General features: G+C 33.0%; 3 protein-coding genes and 1 pseudogene across 3 annotated transcripts; 3 read left to right on the top strand and 1 right to left on the bottom strand.

Moving 5' to 3' along the window:
• The first annotated feature begins 1486 nt into the window (after positions 1-1486).
• On the top strand, positions 1487-6429 carry LOC133205047 (uncharacterized; annotated as a pseudogene).
• Positions 6430-8862: 2433 nt separating this feature from the next.
• Positions 8863-10252, top strand: LOC133205105 (uncharacterized). Its single transcript, XM_061340848.1, has 2 exons — positions 8863-9033; positions 9391-10252. The coding sequence occupies exons 1-2, from the start codon at positions 8878-8880 to the stop codon at positions 9931-9933; spliced, it is 699 nt and encodes a 232-aa protein (XP_061196832.1). The 5' UTR covers positions 8863-8877; the 3' UTR covers positions 9934-10252.
• A 5020-nt stretch (positions 10253-15272) lies between these two features.
• On the top strand, positions 15273-16648 carry LOC133204529 (uncharacterized). Its single transcript, XM_061340277.1, has 2 exons — positions 15273-15427; positions 15839-16648. Exons 1-2 carry the CDS (start codon positions 15275-15277, stop codon positions 16370-16372), a joined length of 687 nt encoding a protein of 228 aa, XP_061196261.1. The 5' UTR covers positions 15273-15274; the 3' UTR covers positions 16373-16648.
• A 6475-nt stretch (positions 16649-23123) lies between these two features.
• Positions 23124-24291, bottom strand: LOC133172654 (uncharacterized). Its single transcript, XM_061307594.1, has 2 exons — positions 24131-24291; positions 23124-24024 (listed from the first exon to the last, which is right to left on the bottom strand). Exons 1-2 carry the CDS (start codon positions 24260-24262, stop codon positions 23491-23493), a joined length of 666 nt encoding a protein of 221 aa, XP_061163578.1. The 5' UTR covers positions 24263-24291; the 3' UTR covers positions 23124-23490.
• Between the last annotated feature and the right edge of the window lie 731 nt (positions 24292-25022).

The following is a 25022-nucleotide window of genomic DNA, read 5'->3' as shown; positions in this document are numbered from 1 at the left end:
GTATCTGATACATGTACCTGAACTTTATTATGACCCCTCCCAATATGACCTTATTGTAGAAGGTATCATTAATTATTTGGCTAAGTTTCCAGACAGGTTTTTTTATCATCTGATTAAAAAAAAGGATTATTATATTTATATTGTAAATGTGTGAAGATTTTTCTGCTTGGTTTCCTTGTGTTTTATTTTAGTGTAGTGTTAATTTTTAGTGAATACTCTGTTTGATTCTATATTGTGTATCAATTTATATTGATATATGCATTTGCCTCAGTATTTAACTACCTGGAAACATGATGATGGTGACAGTTTTTGCATACTGTATGTCAGTAACTTATAGTGATGATAACCCTTACCTGACCCTACTGGTACATGCTCATTGTACATAATGCATATGTCCCTTGATAATGGGAGGCCGATGGTGCGATCTGGCTTGCATTTGCCTTTGTGTCCTGGGTATGTGCAGTTGTTATTTGTGGGCTTCCAATATATACCCAATGCACCGCGATGGGCCTTGCATACGGATTTGTTGTCATTCACCGTTGTAATATCGTAACAGAGACCAGCTCTGTTTATAATCAAGTCCGATTCGGGAATCTCTTCATGACTACACTTTAAATATCGTAAGTGGCCGCTGGTGGATTTCGTACAAGTTTTTAGGGGCACTACTTCGCCAGAACAGCCGCCTCTCTTCAGGCTCTTGTCAACGAAACAGACGTCGGCTGCCATATTGTTTATCATAGCTACTACTTCACATCCGCACAAAATAAAGTAAAAAAAACCACCAGAGTCATCGTAAAAATTCACAATACCCATAATTTGTATATAAAAATTACATAATTGTTTTTAATGAATGTAGCTATCTTCAACAGTTTCTTTTTCTTATATTTGTATAGCTTTCGATATCAAGGGAAGTAACTCTTCTGTCAACAAGTTTACGAAAGTTGACTTCTATTTCTTAAGTTTTTTAGTATTGTTTAACCTTTTCCCACTGATTTTATTACAGATACTTAAAGATGAAATATGCCTAACTTGATTTCATTGAGAATTAAAATTCTGCTTGAAATGTATTAGAATGTGCAGCCGTATGTTTTGGAACAAGTTACAATGGTTTATATAGGGATAGCGAGAGAAGACAGATTTTATGATATTTTCTTCTCTACTTTGTTTTCGAATAAATCCACATTTACATAGGTCCAAATAAAGAATAACAATACTAATTGTACAATGAAAACCAAAATTCCTCATATTGGATGTGCCGCCTATTAATGCAATACTGCCTGGTTTTCTTGTGGAATGATTTATAAGATTTACCTCCCCTTAAATGCATTCTCCAGGCAGAGGAGGTAGAAAAGAGAAGAGAAGTCAAATGGAGGTCAAAACATGATTTATCAGAATGGGCTTGATGCAACTTTTTGATCTATGTGGTCTGATCTTTTTAATCAAAATGACTTCCAAGATTTTTCTGATTAATTTGAAATATTTATAAATGGAAATGGATGTTCATTTACAAGCACTGCCAACCAAATGCCCTGCTGTGTGTGACTTTCATAATGGAGAATCTGATTGTAATTTTGCAAACACTTTTTATGTTTATGAATGTGACAGAGATATCTTGAGTCATCTATATTCTCTACAAAGTGCGGAAATAATAGACAAGCATGTATATGATGCTCACGTATGTCCTGAGTATATATATATATATATATATATATATATATATATATATATATATATATATATATATATATATATATATATATATATATATATATATATATATATAATATGTTGACGGTGTGACCGTTAGGGCGAGCGCAGATACTTTTATAAACTGTAATTAGACCCATCTCTTCAAACCGCACGTGACATATTGTACGTCTAGACTCTGACGTCACAGGACGTCCTATGTAAGTTGCATTACCAAACCAGAGACATATCAAACCAAAGCCTGAACGCTAGCATGTTTTAATGAAGAACGTTTTATATACTATTTATCGGAAATATATCCATTAAATCAAGACCAGTTCATTTTTTGTTGAACTTTTGTTGTCATTCTCGCGAGAACGTAGCTTAAACAAGCGATGCATTGTGGGTCCAAATTTACAGCGGAAAAAATTCTATTGAATGAATGAATATTGAATGCTAATATGTTGACGGTGCGACCGTTAGGGTGAGCGCAGACATTTATTCGGGTTTAATTTAGATCGGGCTCGTTCGTCAAACTGCACGTGACATTTGGTGCGTGTAGACTCTGACGTCAGATGACGTCGTATAAGTTGCAATACCAAACCGAAGCCTGAACATTGTTGACTTTAATGTAGAACGTTTTATTTAATATTTATCTGCAATATATCCATTAAATCAAGGCGAGTTTATTTTTTGTGAGTTAAACTGTTGTTGTTATTCTCGCGAGAACGTAGCTTAAACAAGCGATGCATTGTTGGTCCAGAATTATTGCGGAAAAAAATTCTATTGAATGAATGTGCAGTAGTCCGAATTTTCTCTTCGCCCAGGCGTTGTCGTTAGAGCTCGCAGTGACGAGCGGCGCTTAGCGCCGCTCGCTGCGCTCGCTATTAATATTATATCGAAGTGAGTATTTCACGGTTGATAAAACCGTTCTTTCAATGAGAATATGTATAAAGCATCGTCAAGAGTTGGGGCACGATGGAAAAGACCCAAGAGAGCCTGTTCCTATCCTGGTCATCAGGAAAAGATGAAAACAGACAGAGGAGCCAGTCCAACAAAGTGTAAAGAACTCTGGTTAAATACAAGACTAATATTACCAGTAGGGTAAGGTTGGTTATAATTATTATGAACCTAGTAAGTAGTTACCAAATTTTCAATAAAATGATTATTAATAAAGTTGCACTGAATTATGTGTATGAAAGAAATATTTATTCCAGTAGAATAAATTTAAATATAAATTCAAGTTAAGTTTAAAGAGCATATGTATACATGGAGTAATTTGAGAAATGCAAACAGGTCACTGCATGCAAGTAGAAAGACTTATATGGTCTGTTAGGATCTTATTTGAAAATTACACAAACTATCATAATTTAAAAAATGAAAAAAAGAGAAGGGTCATTTAGGCCTATTTAATATTGGAAATCTGCATTAATTTTGTTTTTTAACCTTAATTAAGGCATTCACAGAAAGCTATAGAAAAAAAAAATATATATCTCAAAACAGTTTAAGTACAACAGGTGATCACTATTATTTATATGTTGTTTATTTACTCAATATATTTTTAAGTGTAGGAAATTTAAAGAAATTGAATTCGATAATGATGTGTATATGCCATAAATAAGTTCTATTACAATGTACTTGTACTTTGACAAATTGTGCATTATTTATTTCAATTACTTGTCTTGTAGCAATTTGCAAGAGGTGCTCAATGGAGCATAAGAGAGGAATGTTTCTCTCTCTTACATTGTACAGTTTGTGGAAGAACTTGGTAATTATAATATATGTTAAGTATACATTAGCTAGCTAGTATGCAAAAGGATACATTTTAGCAATTTTCAGATTCAAAATGTTGAAATTTTGAGAAAAAAAAAATTGAGAATGAGCAAGGACTTTGCAACATGCTTAATAATTTTATTACATATAAGACAAAATCCTTTGTTAGGTGGAAAGTACTTGTAAATTTGTTGTAAAACTCATGAAATTCTGAAACTCCAGTGCTGCATGTAATATGTTATGCAATACCATTCTAGTTTAGTACATTATTGCATATGCAACTTGTGCCATCCCTGACAAATTTAAGTTTTATATTAAAAAAAGAAGTATTTGTTTAGAAGATCACATTATTTTACTTTCAGATTGGTGTGAACAAAGTAGGACCCTCCATAGAGGCAAGTGCATGCACACAAACAAAAACTGAAGGTAAAATATTTCTGGTTTTTTTTACTTTGATAATATATGTGACTATTGCATTATCATCATTCTTGCCATTCTTACCTGAAATTATTTTCTAAGTATATGACTTTATTTTGGATATCCAATTGTATTCCAATGAAAATTTACTTTTAAATATTAAAGATCCTTTGTTTAAATCATATAGGAAAGTATTTATAGCCACATCTTAAAATCTTGACAAGAATAGCAAAGCAATGATAAGTCATAATTAGGGCCCTGCTCTGCGGGCGCCCTATAGTGATCAGTCTGTCCATCCGTCCGTCCGAGATCTCTTGTCCGGGGCATATCTTCTCTCTCCTTGGCCCAATCTGGCTCATACTTCACCATAGAGTGTCTTTGGGTAGAGGGTGTGCAGTGACCTTGAACCATGTTTCTAGGTCTAAGGTTAAGGTCATAGCAGAATTATATGAAAAATCCTTGTCCGGAGCATATCTTCTCTCCCCTTGGTCCAATGTGGCTCATACTTCACTCACAGAGTGCCACTGGTCAATGCCACTGGTCAGTGGATGTGCAATGACTTTGAACGAAATTTCTAGGTCAAGGGACTACTTTTTGACCCCTTTAGACTCAAACAACACATCCCTTAATAGTACACAAATGTTCCTCTTCAAAATAAACCCTTTTCAGCTACCTTACATTTTCATGTTCGTTGCTGAAAGTGAGGCCCTTTGAGATGGCCACCATCTCAATGATATCTAGTTGGATTTGGAAGCATCCTCTTGTAGCATTTACACATTTTTTTGTATTATGTGCTTCCAGTTTGCTTTCTAGTGAGGAAATAATTATTTTACTTACCAGCCACAAGTTCCTGTGTCCCTTCCCTACCTTCTCAGGACTGGTATGAACAGAACAAAACACCAAAAGAAAAACTAAATGAAGCTTTGCAGAGACTTTCAGGTAAGAGGAGTTATTACAGGGGTTGAAATTATCATGAAAATCCCATTAGTCCAGGGGCTACTGATCAGTAAAAAATTACTAGCCCAAACCTCAAACTAACTAGCCCAACAATTTTTATGCAAAATGAAAACATAACAAGTTTAAGTTTCAAACGTTTTGTTGACAGGAACAAATTAAACTAAACTAAGTGCTCAGTCAAAAGAAACCAGTCTTCATGGAAAAGAGAAAGTAAACTGACGAGAATTTTTTTTTTCATTCTGCTAGTCTGACGGACTATTGTTACATTTAATTTAGCTAGCCCGAGTCTTAAAATGACTAGCCCCGGGCGTCGGGCTACTGTATGTTTCAACCCCTGTATTACATGCATGTATTTAGTATCAAACAGTTTAAACCCAGGCATCATTCATTGAAAAATGTGTATTTCAACCAAATTAGATATATAAATGCTTCTTATGAGGGAAACAAAAATTGTGAATTTCAAGGTTCCTATCCCCTAGGGCCTATGGGATGGAGCAAAAACCATCTACATGCAATTTAATGCATGCAATCTACAAATTTTTATAACTCTTGGACATCTAGCAGGTACTATTGTGCAGGTACAAATTATAATAATCCATGAGCCCATAATTGTTAACTTTATGCCCATCCACCCCTTCCCACGGGTTAAGGGTTCATGCTCCAGGGTGGGTCTTAAACTAGGTCATATATTGAAAATAATCATTACATTTTCTTCTCATGGACATCTAGCAGGCAAATTAATTGTATGTTTACTATGAACTGCTAGCTTTATATAAAAAAAAAATGTAAAATTCATGTCCATGCAGTGGCTCCAGGGATAAGACCCATGGGTGGGACTAAGATGATTATATATTAAAATCAAATATACATGAATTTGATGATTATTATTGAGTTATATCAACAAACTCTGAAACTTTTTATCACAAAGTTCTAATTCAAGGTAGAAATTCATGATTACTGAAAGCTGAAGTGAGCTTTTCTCAGATCACATTTTCTCTCTGTCAGTACATGCAAATTTGTTCGCCCGCTGCAAAATTTGTGCGTCTCTGGAGGCGCACGGTTATTTCAAACACTGTTGAAAACTGAAATAAAGCCCATTACACATGACATGTGCTTGATTTATTCGTAATGTTATTGATAAATACAACAAACACATAAAACGAAATTTTATCTGACAACAACAAGTGAACCTGTCAACATAAAACAGAATCCAAACTTTGTTAAGTTCGTTAAGTTCCATACCTTCTCAGTAGTATGCAATTAGTGAACTTCGATCCCGATCGAATGTGAATCGAAGTCCGGTTTTTATGTACAGCTTCCGTCTTGAAACTAACGACTGACTTTCAACAGTCGTTCTTTTTATTATTTAGAGACTCCTTTACATTAAAATGCACTTGTCCAATCGGACAATCTGTTGTTAAATGTTGCAGGTTCTCGCTAAATGTAAAAGAGTATGTAAAGCAGATTTTTGAAAACTGTGAAAAGACAGGGAAACGCCCAAACTACACAGCCTTAAGTGGAGAACTAAAAAAAGCTTCCGATGAAAATGGATGTCGCCTCTTTAGGCCACATGAGTGGCTGACAGCAAACAGCTAAGAAACTTGTTTGCTTCTTACATTAATAACAAGAAGAAAAGGTGCAAAGGCAGAGAGAGTACAAGTCTTTCAGTTGAATTAGCAGGTACAGAAAGCATTGTGAATGATGAAAATCTCCAAGAAATTGTCATGAATCTCAAGGCAGAAGAACATCACCAGACAGTATCAGCTATGTATAAAAATGTGTTAAATGTTGTAAATATGTAATCTTGTGTATCCATGGCAACCTATTTGATAAACATGTAGGTGTGAAAAGTTTATTTTCTGCAATTTTTTTTCTAATAGTTAAAGATATTTCTAAAGATACGAGTTACAATTCCAGTATTTCATGAAATGCACTTAGCATATGAATATATTAGCATATATGTATTTCTAATTTAACACTGGATATTTTGCTTTGTTTGGTAACCATGGTACACATTTTTATGGTAGCTTTCAAGCTATGTTAGTATAACATGTTCTTTTGTTTCTATTTCATAACACAAATAATAGTCCTTTTTAGTCAGATTATATATGTATTAGCAAAAGTAAAGATCTGAAGTATTCTAAGAGTATCCAATGCCTAGCTTGCCTGAATATAAGCATTATCAGGGGTGTTGTTTTAGAAAAATTGAAAAAAATGTAAATTGTATGATGTTTCCATGGCAACATTTACATATTTTTTTCTGTATTTGTACACCAATGTTTTATTTTAAATTAATGTTTGTAAATATTGGACTTGTTTTCATGATTTTCTGGTCGAAGAGTAATGAATTGATTAAAGTAATTTTCATCCTTTTCAAAGAAAATGATAAAACTCCAAGAATATGGCATTTCCATGGCAACATGTTCTTTATATTTAAATGACAAAAATAAATTTCTTAATATTTTTAAACACTTTGCCTTTTTATATAGAACAGTGAGTGAGTTATTAATACCACAAAATAAAACTTTTTCCTGTAAAAATAAGTTCAATGAATAACAGCCATTTGATGTTTTTAAAGAAAAAAACATACCAAGATAAAACCGTTACCCATGACAACATATATGTTCTGCATTAAAATGTTTTTAAGTGTCTTTTATGTAGAATTGTGTTATAGTTGTCCTGTTTGTTTTGAAATATTATAAAGTGACATGCTGAAACATTTCCAGTTAAATTATGATATACTAGATATGAGCTTTTTAACAATTTTATTATGATTTGCAATACGTCAAAACATAGCATTGTTCATGACCTCATATCTGCCCTATTTGAAAGAGTCCAAAGATAGATTTTTTATATTTTCCTAATTATGGTCTGTACTTAGAGGTGTAATTACAATAAAACAAATTGCAGTGTTTACAGACTCTTTAAAAATACTTTGAAAGTTCATAAATATTTGAATTTTTTGGAAATGTGAACTTTGGAAGATTTGTGACCTTTTTGTACTTAAACTGGATAAGTACTAAATAAATTTTACTATCCTGACTGATACTTTTATGCCTATGAATTAATTTCAATGCATGAAATGTCATAATTTGTTGAGACTTCCTCAGATATGTCTAGATTCCATGATTTTAAGCTCCTAGTTTGACTACATGTTCTATTTTTAGTAACATGCCTCTAAGTCATGAACTAAGGCAACAATGACAAAAATATATGTGGCAAATTTAATGGTATATCAATACTATATTGCACACAAAAATTGATATCAATACATAAATCCTGCTTGTGGACTGTTTTGCATGGTTTTCTCAGAGACGCTCACTTAAAATGAAAGAAAGTTTTATTTTATTATTTTTTAATCATAATTAAATGATAAGAAATGAAAGACTACATTTATTTCTTAAATGAAAACATTTTTAGAACGTTATTACAACGTTATTTTGTGTGGTTTTTAAAACGTTTTTTTTTAAATCAATTTTACATGTTGCATATATACTGAATTACAAGATGTATTAATTATTTAGTGTTTTATTATTATTATAACCAGAGAAATATAAAATATGTCTCTGTTATGACACAAATTATTTTTACTTAAGATATGTTCATTTGAGTTAAATCTTGCAAATATATCCACAAAAAAATAATAAATATAACTCCTTTGTTAAATTTTAATAAATTATTGTTGAATTGTGTTCTAGTACAAAATGTGTGATGAAGCCATACTTACTTCTTAAATAAATATAGCATGCATTGAAAAAAAATATTAAATAACTTCTTTGTTTCAGAATATTCCTGATATGCCTACATCAGCAAAATAATCCCTCGGCAACAAAGTACAATTGAACCAGGCAAAGGAAAGGCGACCAGTCAGGAGTAGCAAGGACAAAATCAAATACTACCCCTTCCTAGTCAAGAATAATGTTCATTGTATCAAACAATGGGTCTGTTATTTAAGTCTTACTCATCCCTCCATGTGAAGACCAGGATAAAAGGTAAGCAGCTTCAGCGTGAAGCCGAGTTGACTGACAAAGTCCAGCAGTCAGTATGCATTCCGCCTGCGTTGCCCTGCTTTTCTTTATCTCGGCTTGCAGCTCCCATACCATTCGGGAGACCGTCAGCTGCTGTTCTCCCAGTGAACTTCAAGGTTATGCCTACAGTAGTGGCATCGTTTTTCAGAGCGGACAAGAAGTATCCTTCTATGTAAGTTGCTGCAGCTATTTACTGTAGATTCCTTATTTTACGCGAGTACTTTACATTGAGCAAAATGACTCGTCAAAGTGTCAATTTCATGATCGGGCAAACGGGAAAAAATCACGCCAAATCGCAGGAATATGAATTTGTGAGAGTTCTTTTGATCAAGACCTTTCACACAGATTTCAACAATGTAAGAATATAAAAGAGTAATTTTATTTAGCGAGTGGTGCTTCTCACGAAATCGCGCGATAAAAAATGTCTCGCTTACATATAGGAATCTACAGTATTTCAATGTAGAACCTAATAATCTTTCACATCCTTTACTTAATATTTATTGACCTGGCTTTTACAAATTTCTTACAGGGCAATTCATGGTACTATTACTCCGAAGTACAACAGAAGATAGCCACGTTGTCATATATTTTGATCCCAAGCCTAGGAAATCTGACGGTGCAGGTGAAAACCTTGCAAGACTACACCACCAGCAGAAAGTACACCGTAACAAATGGAATGTGTAACATCACTAGCCTGCCTGGACCCTTTGCCCGATCCTGTCTGCCATCCAATGCTGTTTCGTTTGGTTCACTCAAGTTGGGTTCCCCAACTCAATATCTTACTGTGAACAGTTACCAATACACAGCAAGCTCTGCTGTAACAAAAACGAGCGTCGAATCAATGAAGTATCAAGAGACCTCTAGTTGTTACGATGTTGTGGTGTCTGTCAGCACTCGCACCTTGGGGGGAACTCTTATCTCGAACGTGGACCTTGCTGCTGGGAACCACCAAACCACCATTTCCAATACTGATGTTTTCAACGTACCAAGCGAATGCACCAACAATTCCTTTATGAAGGAAAAGGAGCTCCTTCGAGACCTTCCGCTTGATTTCATGAAGTATATCATTTAAAAAGACCTGCTTGTGTTCCTGATGCATGATTTTGAAATGATTTATACCCTTTTTAAGTTTTTTATTTATTTTGATTTAGCATTATACTAACTGTTATGTTTTGCTTTGAACAATTACTCCCCATCATTACAATGGGACTAGATATAAAATACATGTATATGAAATTTGATTTTGATTAAATGCGCAACACAAAATTGTTTGATATTCTAGCTATATTTTCTGCGAAATGTTTTTTAAACTGTGGATATTTGTCACAAACGTTATGAATGTTCTCCAAAAGTGTATCATAATTGTTAATAAATCCTTAAAAGCAGTAAAAGTGTTATTTTTCAAGTTTTTAAATATACTAATTGAAATATTTGAAGAAAAAAATGTTAGCCGTAATGGTTATGGATTTCATTCACAGGAATTCCTTTTAAATTTACATGTATTTATTTTGTCACTTGTGCGAGCTGTCCGTAAAATTCATCAAATTATGAATTATACCCCATTGACAGGAATTTGGCCTCGATAAAATCTCGAGAAGCTTGTGTCCAGGATTTTTCCCCAGTGCATATTGTATTAACCATATCCCATGTCTGGTGTTTCCAGGGGTTCATATGAGATTGATCACTATTCGTCATCTTCATCTTTTACATTTATCTGAGTTGTGCTTAGAAAAGAACGACTTGCAATCATACGTACTCTTCGAATTCCCGTTGATGTGTAGGTTTTCAAGTTGAGAAAAAAAAAAGTTTGTTTCTGCTTTGAATATGACAAAAATTATTTTAAAATCTGATTTTTTTTTCTTTATTTTTCTTTAAACAAATTTATCTGCAAGTTGTTTTCTAAATATTTTGCATATGTTGCTCATGTGCAAACAATATGTGATTCATCTCCAAGGTAATTTTCAATCAATTTACGGGTAGAGTACAAATCTCTTCTTTTTAGCTGGAAATGAGTCTTATCCAGCGAGTTGCGTGTGTTCTATCCCTGATCTCATGATTTTTTCTGTTTACAGTATTTGTTTAGTATTCGATAATTTCTTATTTGATTGCGTCATGCACTCGAATGTCATAGGACACCTTAACATAAGAATTGTCATTTGTCAGAATTCGCCGCTGTTATATTGTAGATTCTACTTTTGACATTTTGAGGGCTAATTTGGTACGAAAACTATAGAAACGTACAGCAAAATAGTGCCCCTTATGCTTAAATTATTATTATTATTTGGTGGAGTGTCGGATAATTGGTGCTGTCTGAGATTACAGTGTAGTTCTTCACTCAGTAGTGAATATTTGATATAACATCTTTAGCAAAAATCTACTTTAGTTAACTATAGTTTACTATAGCTAACTACGGTAAATACTTTGATACTTTGATTTAATTATGAAACTTTAGAATTTTCTCGGAATTCGAAGCTATAATCTCTTAAATTCGATAGCAATGATGTAAAATTTGGAAATATTCTGTGAATAAACAAGTAATATATCCATTAAGTATAAAAAATGTGCATGTATGAATTGGAGAACATAAAATATAGCAATCTGCAACCCATATTAAAAATACTTTGATTTATTATAGTAAAAACTGATTTACTATAATAGTTAAATCGTTGATACTATAATCAACTATACAATTTTTTTTTGTTAGGGATGAATCAAAGTAAAGCTAAAAAAGAATACATGTACTTGTTGATAAAATATTCTGATTTAAACAAAAGTAATGTTTATATTTCAATCAATGGTAATGTCTAAAAAATTCACAGACATCATAGTTCATGAATGAAACTTTTTCAATGTGTTCCATTTGTACCATGCAGAAAACCACTGCTCCTCTATATAGTGAAAGTTAAAGTTTTTATACAAAGTATGGGCCATAAAAGAAGTTTAAGATAAAGGAATAAGTATTTTTTTCCCCTAAAAACTACAATACTACATATTGTCTAATTGATATGCAAGCATTGTTATGAAGTGTACTTTCCAATTTGTTTATAGTACGACCCCAGACTCCAGGTAGTGGCCACAAAAGGGGTCCAAACTTTTACATTAAAATGCACACAAAAATCTTGCAAATTGTCAAACTTTATACAAGTTTCTTCGTGTATTTTACATTCGAGATTGTTTAAACCATAGCGCAAGGGACGGGAATAGGGCTATATGTGCAAATAGGGTCTAAAATGTTAAAAAGAAATGCATTGAAAATACCTTTAACATTGTCTGTGATTACCTTAAAGGCTATAATTTGTCAGATTTGTTTACAAGGAATTTTTGTTGGGCAGACTAACCGTAGACCCTGGGGCAGGAAAAATAGAAATATTACAAAATTGTCTAACTTATAAGTTAAACATTCTCGTATAGTACAGATAAATTATTTAAGTTTACTTTCAAGATTTGGTCCTCGGAACAGGGGGAACTACAAAATGGATTCAATGTTTCACAATGAAATGTCTAAAAAGTTTCTTAAACTTAAAGAACATGCTTTTTGCCATCATAGACAATTGCATCTTCAATAAAAATAAAACACGGAAATTTTCATATCTTGTGATATTCATCTACAAAATTACTTTGCTAAAAATCATTTTGATTCTACACAAGTACTCTGAAGTTGGTATTGAAAAGATGCAGGAGTTCCTTATTGACAAAAAATAGTCTTTGGAGACCAGGTCTTCCGTCAGTCTGTTAGAATTTCGATAGGCATTAATTGTACTCTTCTATTATCCAACCTGATTTTGTATTCTTATGAAGCAGATTTATTTCCAAAAACTTACACATGAAAAGAAGAAGTCTCTTGCTGTGGTCCTCAGTTCGACATTTAGGTCTATCGATGACATTTTATCAATTAAAAACATTCTTCTTTTTTTTTCATATGGACCCAAGCTTGAAATAAAAAAAAAACCCAAGAAGTTCTACCACATTTTCTTCATACTTGAATATTTTACTTACTGTATACGTGAAGGGCCAACTAACAACTTAACTATAATGCAAACGGGTGATTTGAGCTTTTCTATCGCCAACTTTCCCTTTTTCTATAGTAATATTAAACAATAATTCGTACATGGTGTTTATGTCTCCCAACTGATTCGATACTTAAGAGCAAGTTCTGAGTAGAAAAAAATTTAATAGAGGCAAGCTACTGACAAATATAATGTAACAGGGTTTTTAAATATTCGTTTAAAGTCAGCATTTGGCAAATTTTAAGGTCGTTATGATGACCTTCTTTGCAAATACAATCGATCGCTGGGTCGTATTTTGATTGACATGTTTACACCAAATATTAGGATATTGCTTTTTATGTCATTTTGGCTACGGATAACGTTTACCTGAACAATACAAAGGGCTCACGGCGGTTGTGACCGGTCGATAGGGAATGCTTACTCCTCCTAGGCACCTGAACCCACCTCCGGTGTTTTCAGGGATCGTGTGTGATTTTGTCTTGTTGGAGATTTGTATTCTTTGCTGGGTTTATGACATTGATCACTGTTCGTTATCTTTAACATTTTAATATTTAATTCAAAGATATCATTACAACTTCCTATAAATTTGTCCTGTACTGTATCGTCTCATTGTGGCTCTAGGATCTTAACTGATCTTAAGTATAGAAAGAGTTTTCCTTAACTTTTTTTTTTTATTAAACTTGAAACTTCTGTGGAAGTCAAGATCCGATTTTTTTTTTACTTTAAAATGACACTATCATGTTTTAGAGAAGTAGAGATTAGATTGAAAGTGATGACTTTTAAACCAGTCAACTTTCTTGCAAAAATCAAATATCTCTATAGTGTAAAACAGTTTAAATTACTTCGCAGCATTTTATTCCTATGAGAGAGGTACTGAGGCACCTTCGCAAGCCAAGGTTCTCCTGTCCAATAAGAAAAGAAGTGCGGCTTGCAAAGATGGTATTGAGAATATAAAACGCGAGATAACTGCATCTAAAAAAACTGAAAAAATTAACAAATTCTACGTCCGCCAACTGTAGATTTATTTCCAGAAAAAAGTGACAGAACATTTTGAAAACCTTGACCCTTAGAGCTAAAAAGAAAAGATGTATCTTTCTTGTGATATTATACATTTTTAATGAAGATATATATAAGAACATTTAATTTGTGCCCAATTTGATAACTTGGCTCATCTAGGTACGTCTGGGATAGGAAGTAGTATTTTTAGTCTAGGTGAATTTGCTTGCACAATTACTTTTCCATAAACATGACCGTCATAACCATAATGCTTTTACATAGGAAAATACTGTCGAATGTTGAAAGGATACTGTTTTATCTGAATACATTAACGACAATCAGCGTATCTTTGAAGATCAAAAGTTATATATGTTTACACATGAATAGAAAAAGAGGGAGGAGAAGCTCATAGACACTTGTTATTTAAATGGAAAATATACGGAGCATAATTCAAGTCTTGATGTTACTATTTTAAAAATATTGGTTAAGTACTGATTTTTTTTTTTTTAAATAAATTTATGATTATATCATTAAACTCTGGGAAAACATAAATCCCATGGATTTTTTTTTTCTCTGTCGGTATGAATTTGTTTTTCACTTTGAATTGCCAAGATGTCGAGAAGGAAAACAGTGTTCGCTGACATGCTGTTCTATCGATCTGAGTGAAGGCCTCCTCACAAACGGAAAGCTGTTTATTTTAAAATGTCCTTGAGAAGATATATTATTTAATTATGAAAACTCGTACAGCTCGCAAAATTTTAAGGTTGGATAACATAAGGTTTAGTGTGAAGATTTCCGCAGCACCTCTTCCGGAAAACCGTAGTTAGAATAATCTAACTGTGTCTCGGGACAGGCCCTCACCACACCGGGTCCGTAGGACATTTATCATTTTAACGATAGAACATTCTATCCAGGAAAACCGCACCAATAAAACAAGGCTTTTTTTCATTTTGAATAAGCACTATATTTTATTTTTCTGTGAACAGTTTTCACGACATGAAATCAATCGGTGCAAAAATTGCATGAAAGGCATTATCTGATCACGATCGACAATTAAAAGAATAATGTGGAATGTTCATTGAATTCCTGAATACCCTTTCATTAGAATTCCTTTAAAACTTCAGCTGGAAAACTTGTAACTTTGTCCTTGAATTCTGGAGCAAAAAAGAATGACCAATTCATTAATGACAACAAATTTCATCAAATTAATTTAAATGATTTATGATTGCCCACAAGAAACAATGCATATGTACGTATGTCCAACGTACCTTTATCACGTGACATTTCTGCCATATCAGTCAGAATATTGAGACACATAGGAAAAGAATAAAAGGAAAGAGGAAGGCGGAGCTTAAGCTGAAATATTATAAAAATAAATGTTCACTATAAGACATTTTAATTATAACCACAATGGCGATGCTGACGTGTTTTGGGGCACTTCTAGTAGTGGTCGGGTCTGTACAGAGCTGCTGCCCCCCTCCTCAGTTGGAGGGAATCACTGTTGCTGGTGGAGTTACGGTTACCAAAACCAAGTTCTTTAACGAGACAAATGACCCGTATTCTGTAAGTCATCTGATTTTATTCATGTACAAGGACCTGTAACATTTGCATAAAATCTATTTATTATAAAGGGATGAATAAATTATTTCCAACAAAACTAGGAAAATAAATTTTAATATACTGCAAATCTTCTAAGATTGGTTTGGAAATAAACTAACTGCTGCTATATATATATATATATATATATATATATATATATATATATATATATATATATATATATATATATATATATATATATATATATATATATATATATATATATAAGGTAAATATGCCGGAATGCCATATTTGCATCTGATTTCATCAAATTGTATACCGGTACTTATGTGATTTAAGATTGAATCCTCAAGTGATTAAAAACTTCAGAAATCAAGATAGATATTAATATGTATAATAATTTTATCTAAATAGGGTTATTCCAAGATATACCACGATGAGGTTAATCGAAAGTTTGCCAAGGATGTTTACGTCACGTTTGAGAAGGCTGGGTCCATGACCTTATTTGTACTTGAAGATTACGCTGGTGGCAAAAGATACGTCGTTCTAAATGGAACGTGTAGCGTAGCACCGTTGAAGGGGGACTTTAATCGAGAATTGTGCGTTTCTCCAACGAATTATAAGGGCAAGATGGTTTTGGGACTAGGAAATAACACGATACTGATGGACTTGTATAGCGTGAACTACTCCAATCCAGATTTCGACATCACTGGGGATGCCATGGTCTTTCCTCTGACTGAGGACCGCTGCGTTCCACAATCAGAAATGATCATAGCGAGAAAAGGCTCGGTATTTGTCGCTCGGGAGTCAGCGATCCTCTACAACACAACGGACAGTATTTCCAATTCCTCGATATTTGATATCCCCAACGAATGCCAGAATAAAACACAACTGAAATTTGTACCTCATTTTCACGTGCAGTTAAATGCATTTAAAATAAGGATTTAGCTTTTAATTACATGTGCTTAATTGAAAATAAATGCCTGCATGCTTGACAATCGGTATTTGCTAATTCATTAATACAAACTAAATGTCGAAATTGAACCTCTTTGAGGACATTTTAAAATAGTGATTATTGTTCTATTATCTTTAGATTATCTAAAGACAACCCTTCATTTATATCATACGCATTTTATGTAGATTATAATTAACAATGATGAAAAAATAGCTTAGAGCAAATAAATGAGACAAGTAAAAGTCAAACAATAAATTTCTAAATTTCTATGTTGATGGTTTTATCTATTATCTATTATATATATATATTTATATATATATACTGTATATATATTTTATGAGAGCTTTGTTTAGATTGAAAATTGTTTGTTATTGTGGGAAAAAACCAAACAGATGTTATTACTTGTCCAAAAAAATCAATTGATAAAATTTCATGTAGACTTTATAGTGCATAATTAAAATGAACATATTGAATCAAATTAACATAATGAATAAATATATGTATGCTGTAGAATGATAAAAGTGAAAATAATGAACACTGATCAATCTCATAAATTCAGAAAACTATAAGAATCGTGAACAAGGCAAAACCCTATAAATATCGGAGGTAGAATCAAGTGCCTAATGGGGAGTAAACATCCCCTGTTGACCGGTCACACCCGCCTTGAGCCCTCTGTATCGATCAGTGAACGGAGTAATTCGTATTCAAAATAAGTTATAAGACAATAACCTTACAACTGGTTTGAAATATGTCATAAGTCGACCTTGGGAATAAGGTCATTATTAAGACCATAGAGTTTAAACTCTAGTTTGATAGTCAATAAATTCTGTTAGGCTGTGCCCTCCCCCTCCCTTCCCAAACTGAATTTGCTCCTATGGGCTTGCGTTGTCTTCGAAATGGAGTATCAAAAGTGGAGCTTTTTTTGGATGATATTTCTTTCCGGAAAAAAATAAAATTCATAATATGCTTTGAAATAATTTTTTTCCTTCAAAAAAATAAAAATCCTGGCTGAAATTATATTGAGATAGCTCAAATTACGTTTTCTCGAGAAAATCCATTTTAAAGCCCTTTTAATTGATATGATGACATGTCCCTTTTTTCAGTTATACATTACATCATTTAATTTCACGGCAATGTTATTATCTTTTTTAATCATCTTTGTAAGCAGCTAAATCTTAGCAAAATCAAAGCTAAATCTTAGCAAAATCAAAGCTAAATCTTAGCAAAATCAAAGAGCTCTGATCAGCAGTAGGAGAGTAAACCTCTCCCATGCAAATAAATGAGGTTATTAATTAATTTATCACCTGAAGTATCTGTATCTCTCTCTCTTTCTTTCTCTTATTTTTTCCATCTTACATATAGTTTTCACCAGTGTAACAAAGAAATAAATTATGATATATCTATTCAGGAATTATCTGATATAGTGATGCGTGCAAAATCTAGGTCCGCTTATGGGTGCGACAAAATTCCTTACAGAGTTTTGAAATATCCAGTAGTCATCAACATAATACGTTATCCTTACCAGCAATTTTTGGATACAAGTATGATTCCCTCGGAGTGGCGGAAAGCGATAATTTGTCCTATTCTTAAGGATCCTTCGTCAAACAAACGTGTTCCAGTGAATTACCGCTGAGTTAGTCTGTTGCCATGTATTAGCAAACTTTACAGATCTCTTATGAACAAAAGAATTATGAGTTATTTAGAGAAAAACGACATCCTAGCAGACGAACAAAACGGTTTTAGAAAGGATAGATCGCGTGAAGACCATTTATTCACTTTGAGTAGTTAAGTCAAAAATAATAAAAATCTCTATGCTGCATTTATTGATCTCCAAAAATGTTTTGATTTTAACTATAGAGATATGATGCTTTATAAACTTTTGTTACATAATATAGATGGTAAAATTTATAACTCAATAGAAAATATTTATCAAAGCTCAGAATTGTGTGTACGAGTAAATGTAAACTCGCAAAATGGTTTAGATCCAAAACTGGTGTTAAACAGGGAGGTAATTTATCCCCAACCTTATTTTCAATTTTCATTAATGATCTGGCAAAGGATATTAATAATCTTAATTTAGGACCAGAACTAGTTCAACCGTAAGCTACGCAGATGACATTGCTTTAATGACCAAGTCTTCAGAAGATTTACTTCTTACTAGAAGTATGTTAAACCAACTACATAGCTGGTGCAGACTTGGAGAATTCATATAAACACCAACAAATCCTTTTCAGTGTATACATTTTCATAAAACTAGGTGAAAAGCAACCAATGTTGAATTCACTATCGGATTAAATAAGTTAGAAACAGGTGTATTTTGGTATAACGTTTAGATGTATACACTGGTAATTTCATGAAAAATGCAGAGAATCTCGCTAAAGCAGGGGTGACGTGTTGTTGGGAAAATAATATCCTCAATTCATTGTAATAAAAATTTCAGGTTTGATGCTTATTAAAAACTATTTTACTCTTGTTTAATACCTGTTTTGGACTATGCATCCAGTGTCTTGGGATTCAAAAAAAAAATCCATTAAATGGATAATATTCAAAACAGTGCTATTCAGTATTTCATTGGGGAACACCGCTTTGCACCTATACATTGGCTGTTTATGGAGACACTGGATGGATACCCAGTCAATATAGACGTTGGATAAATGTAATCAGATATTGGAATTTTATCCTCTGACAATGATCGAATTACAAGAAATGTATTTGAAGTTGATTACAATAGGTACATGTATAGGGATTTGAAAGAACTATTACATCATCTAGAATTAGATTATTACTATATGTCAAAGCTAAATGTAGTTATAAGTATAGCTCAATCAAAAATACACAATTATTATTCAAACCTTGGGGGCAATGAGATTTTCAGTATTCCAAAATATATTTTTAAACAATTTTTTGGTTGGGAAAATTATGTTGTACTTGATATGCTTTAATATTTGCGCTCATTTTGGCGATGTGGAATTTTACCATTACGAATAGAGACGAGTAGATATCACGGCGAACCTGTTGAAGATCGAATCAGTACCGTTTGCTCTGGAAATAGTGTAGAAGACGAAAAACATTTTATTGCACTGTCCTTTGAATGCACTCTGAATATCGGTCAAATCTTTTTGAAAACACTGGTTGTAACCAAATGCTAGCATGGTCGGATATGGATGTACTACATACAAGTATATTATACTAAAAGGAAAAATAAACGAAGGATAAACTTTTGAAGTAATTTAATGCTATTTTTCCAAATGTATTTTCCAGTATTTCAATCTAACATTTAAACTCATATTTAGTCAACAGGTAACAAAATTCCATATTTGTATTTGACTGATAATTTATAAGTTACTGAATTACTGACGGTACCCCCAAAATTGAAAATAAAAATTTCCTATGCCTCCCTCGCGCATCTTTCACAGCCTTGATTCTCCTCTGCCTGATGTTCACATTTGTCTTTCTCATACGAATTTTATCCAACCATTCCGGTAATGCAGTCCTTAGCTGGTGGAGAGTCGCTTCGGCTTTCCGACGCCTTCAAGCCCTACCGTCCAGTTTGTCCCACAGATGAACTTAACGGAGGCCAGTCGAGTGGGTTAATATGAATGTGTGAGAGAAAGTCTTGACAAACTCTGGCTACATTGGGCCGAGGGTAAACATGCTGTAAAAATAGACATACGACGCACGTGTGCACGAGTAAGAACACCGACGTAAAGTTGACGAGCTCACAAACCAAGATTACGGAATCGGTTTCTTTAAGTTTATGGGTGAATGTAGTGATGATCATGACCTACTGTATTAATCGCGGTTTTAGTGGTTATGAGATGGCGATTATACGGGAGGCAGGGTGAATAATCCAATCTATCTTGACGTTGTAATGCGCCATGCAACCATCGTCAATGTTGGTTTAAAATCCTAACGACGGACAAGATGTACAGCAACCTGTTGTTGCTTTTTTCTCTACTTACCAAATGCTTTCTTTGGTAGTTAGTACGGGAATTAATGTCTCAGCTGTTGTAGAAGAAAATACGTATGTAAATTTTTTCTGCAATAGCTGCGACGTTAAGTTCCCATACTAATAACCAAAGGAAGACATTTTATTGTTTATATTTATATCTGTATAAATAATCATTTAAAGTAGGATTAAAAAATTAATTATTGAATTATTGATAAGTACGTCATAGTACGTTTCATTGATGGAACAGCCACTGATCAAGAAATCTGTATAGGTGATATGCCTAGTGTTGTTTATGAACTAATAAACGTCAATGGTTTTTTTTTTTTTAGAAATAAAAGGAGAAAATATTCAGTGGATGTAACTATACCCCCATGGAACTTCCGTCAGTCGTATCATGATTGCAATAAATTCTTGAAAATTGTCTCTAAATATCGAAAATCGATGTACGTGCTTACCTCCAGTGCATCAAGTGGTAGTACAAGTTGTGTGGATAAACCTGTCATCATCAATATGCACGTGTGTGTGTGTTTTTTTTTTTTTTTAGCTTTTTACCACGTTCCCTACATGATGTCATACATTTCACGGTCGAGTAATTCTGAACACCAAAATTTCCGACCAGACAGTCAAAAACTTTCCTTATATTATGTTACCATTCGTTTCTTTTTCCTTTTCAGCATATAATTTCAAACTATCCTTGACAGGTTGCAAAGTATTTATTTCAATTTAATGTATCTTTTCAGGTATTTCTTTTTTGTTTATCTCTTAACGTAGTGCTCTTTTCTTCTCTAAGTATTGTATTTAAAGAAACTGGGGGGATAAGCCGAGCCATATGCCTACATAACGATCGATAATATATATATATATATATATATATATATATATATATATATATATATATATATATATATATATATATATATATATATATATATATATATATATGTATGTAGTAATGAACTCATTTACAGTAAATTATTTAGAATGTCGGATAAAAATTAGAATAGATATTTGAATACTTTTATTCCCGTTTTTATTTATTTTTACTACAAGCGCTTCTATATCACCACTATCATTATATACAATGTTAACATTTTTATAATATCTCCACAATAAGTGGTAACACTCAATATGCAGATTAATTAACAGAAGTCCCTACCCATGTTAGACACTTTTGACAGTAAATGAAAGTCAACTGTTTAGAATATAAATATCATTTTGAGAACTACTGTAAACATTAAAATGCTTAAGTAAATTCGAACAATTGAAAGATTTTTTTCCAATAAATGTTCTTGCATAGCCGAAAAATGGGCATGGGCATATGGTTCGTCTTATTCTCCCAGATTCTTTTGTGTTCAAAGTTGCATATAGGCCCGATGGGCCCGATGTTTGATTTATTTTTAAGCTGTAAACATAACATGTGCATGAACACTTGTCACTTTAAATAAATTACTTACTCATAGTAAGGGGTAGATTTTCTATATCATAAGACAAATTAACATGTCTAGGTACATTAAACAGCCTAGCAATGATAAATAAATAAAATATCTTGAGTTATCTCCTGCCTATGTACACGCATAAATCTACCTTGACTTACTAGTGTATCTGGAAACCGGAAGAAAGGTAAATATAAACTTCTCTCAACAAAAAGAATATCTTAACTCTCAATGCAAAGGAATGATACATGTACATAACTTTTTTTTAAAGTTTATAACGAGGTACGTATTTAAAAATTGAAGATACATGCATAAGATAGAACCAGCATTTAATCATTCGGCAGTTTGGAACATTCACAATGGAACGAGGATTTCTAGTAATGTCGACAAAAATCGCCATATTCCTCCCAAAGCAAGAATTCCATTGTATTTTGGGGTTTATGATTACATTGTTTAAAGGTTACATAAAATTCTAGATGTCGAAATGGTGCTCATTTATCCAAGTTTCCGTAATATTTGATTTATAACAGAATCGTGCTTAGCATATAACACACAAAAGAATTAGTTGAACTACATGTGATTACTTTTTTTTAACTTATGAAAGACTTATTTATTGTTTACAGACAACAGATCACCTAAATTATTTATGTCTTATGACGATCGATTGTAAGCATATGGAAGCCCGTTGTGTGAAATATTAAGTATTTTTGTTATCTGCTGCGCCCAACCTTAATTTCACAGTTTCATCCATATCTGAGGCATCCGACAATGCTATACATAGATTTATTTGTGAAACCTGTAGATTTGATATTGCTTTATGTTATCCAACAAAATTCCACCTGTATTTCTTGTAAAATTCACAGTCCTATGTATAATTTTGCATGAGGTATTGCGATAGCTAAGGAAAGGAATCAGTGAGTTGTTAGAACTTGTTTTCGATCACTTGATTTATTCAATAAAATAAGTTCAAAACAAAGCATCCAATAAATCTTACCATTGTGCACACATGGCATGTCAGACTACTTTGATCCTGTAACTCGTTCATATTTGTTCATTACAGTTATTTATATATATATATATATATATATATATATATATATATATATATATATATATATATATATATATATATATATATATGCCAAAGTTTGGTCCTATACCAGGAAATCAGATATAGTATATACCCGTTCAGCCCTACCTGCCACATTTCACCCTTATTAACCTACGCTCAGTTAAAGAATTATTCAGGGTGATGTTTAATATTTATTGTTTGATTGATTAATCATAACGAAAATTTATGTTACTGGCAATATTTATTCCTAATATTCTGTGTTTTACATGAATGAATACAAATAAGAATGAAGATTAATTTTAATCAGAATTTATCCCATTCCATATATATATTAATAAATGCAGGAACAACATGAACTATTAAATTTATGTACAACAGTCTACAATTATTATCGGTAGTTTTTTTTTTTTATTTGGGGGGGGGGGAGGGGAGGGGGGTTACATTTAGACAGTTCTGACAGTTTATGCTCAGTGTCTTCTTATAGGTCTCGGAAAAGCTGCATAATTTACGTGTACATCACAATGGCCGGATTTTAAACACTTTCTTTCACTATTTCCTTTACTCAAGAACTGGTTCAACCAATATATTCATGAAATGTGTCTCGTTTTCAGTAGCCTTGAAATGATTTTGAAACCAAAGTTTTTTTTCTGGATTCTACCAAATAAAAATTTCTCTTCGAATTCCTCCTAAAACTTCGAAGAGGATGCTTTCCATTTTATTGTGCTTAAAGCATTGTTTCGGTGGTTCGAATACAGATTTGTCGGGTATTTCAAACGTAAAGTTCATATAAATAGACGTTTCTGTCATCTGGAAATCTCCATTCTTTTCCCCGTTCATCACCACTCCTACCAAGGTACACTCGCCCCCCTCCATCGGTGTCACCATTATATCTGCCTGGCCAGACATTTTGCCCTTTTTAACATTCATTCTGTACATATCGACGCTCATATTAGCCTTGCTATTCCCAAGGTTAGTGGAACCCATAAAATTTGCGCTAGAGGGAACACAGATCTTTTCGAAGGGATTTTCTAGTTCCGTTACGTTGCAGGTGTTGTTGTTGGTTATGACGTAACGTTTTCTAGCTGAGTAGTCGTATATGTCTCTAACCTGATCTGTCATATTCCCCATGGTGTTCGTTATCATTGCTATTTTCTTTTCATCCGCGTCGTAGTAAAATTTTATCATATTCTAAAAACAAAAACTCAAATTTTAAAGGTAAACCAATGGTGAAATAACAAAACTAATTTATTATACAAAAATGATATCAATTCAATATTATTTAACAAAATCGTACCTGATAAGGCTTTTGTTCCTTGACAATATATCCATAATACATGGCAGTGCCTTGGAGCACATCTGGGGAGCAGCAAGTGCGAATATAGGGAAAGTTTGCTAATCCCAATACAGCCAGCAGCAGTCGGTACATCGTGGACTAAGTATTAGAGTGTGTCAGGAGCACAAGATGCTGCGTCAATATATACAGGGTATAGATACTGGTGACGCTGGGGGAAAGTCTGTAATAAGCCGTGTGCATACGGACAATACCGTTATGTTGTCTGTTAGCTGACTAAGCAAGAACGTGTACTTTTCACTTGTATTCTCTTCTGTTTTAAAAGTTTTTGTGTCTATAATATATACTTTATGGTAGCCTTCAAAATGGTTTTATTAAGGAAGAAAGAGGTTGTCACGAGAGCACGAAAAATAGAAATAGATTCCGGTGAAAAATAAGCGCTGTGTTCTTGATCGGAAGAAACCGTTTGGTATAAATAAAGCTCCTTGTATCCTTTACATCTAAAACAAAGATGTCTATGTATAAGTATTGTTCTAAATCATTACCTATTAGTGTAAGTCTTTTAAATACAACAGTATAATTCTGATCGATAAACATTTAGAACTACTCACTTCGGATTACCGTCTCTACCTTTAATACACTGCATTCTGAGTGTAATTTATCGATGAAAAAAACCCTACTGGGATCTGTTCTGCTTTAAATTTACAACATTTAAACCATCGGGCCACATGGTAGACTGTAGAAATAAACATGATACATACCCTGTATTTTTAACTCACTTTTCTTCGAAAGAATTGAGACGATGAATTATTCCATCACAGTTAATTCTATCAATAAGATTAAAAAAAACAATGGAGGAGTGAAGAACTGGAGTGGCCAGGCTCGTTTCCAAATG

The sequence above is a fragment of the Saccostrea echinata genome, unplaced genomic scaffold (assembly GCF_033153115.1).
Source record: "Saccostrea echinata isolate AGI-Se365-2 ecotype Australia unplaced genomic scaffold, CSIRO_AGI_Sech_v1 ptg000054l, whole genome shotgun sequence".
NCBI lineage: Eukaryota > Metazoa > Mollusca > Bivalvia > Ostreida > Ostreidae > Saccostrea > Saccostrea echinata.
The sequence above is the reverse complement of the archived record's forward strand: the minus strand, read 5'-3'. Positions and strand labels throughout refer to the sequence as shown.

What these genes read in the sequence shown, in the direction of transcription:
- LOC133204529 (XM_061340277.1), top strand. Translation starts at nt 15,275, where the DNA reads ATGGCGATGCTGACGTGTTTTGGGGCACTTCTAGTAGTGGTCGGGTCT. An exon ending in AGACAAATGACCCGTATTCT is followed by an intron (nt 15,428 to 15,838) that starts GTAAGTCATCTG and finishes TTATCTAAATAG; the next exon opens with GGTTATTCCAAGATATACCA.
- LOC133172654 (XM_061307594.1), bottom strand. Translation starts at nt 24,262, where the DNA reads ATGTACCGACTGCTGCTGGCTGTATTGGGATTAGCAAACTTTCCCTAT. An exon ending in AGGAACAAAAGCCTTATCAG is followed by an intron (nt 24,025 to 24,130) that starts GTACGATTTTGT and finishes TTTTGTTTTTAG; the next exon opens with AATATGATAAAATTTTACTA.
- LOC133205105 (XM_061340848.1), top strand. Translation starts at nt 8,878, where the DNA reads ATGCATTCCGCCTGCGTTGCCCTGCTTTTCTTTATCTCGGCTTGCAGC. An exon ending in GACAAGAAGTATCCTTCTAT is followed by an intron (nt 9,034 to 9,390) that starts GTAAGTTGCTGC and finishes AATTTCTTACAG; the next exon opens with GGCAATTCATGGTACTATTA.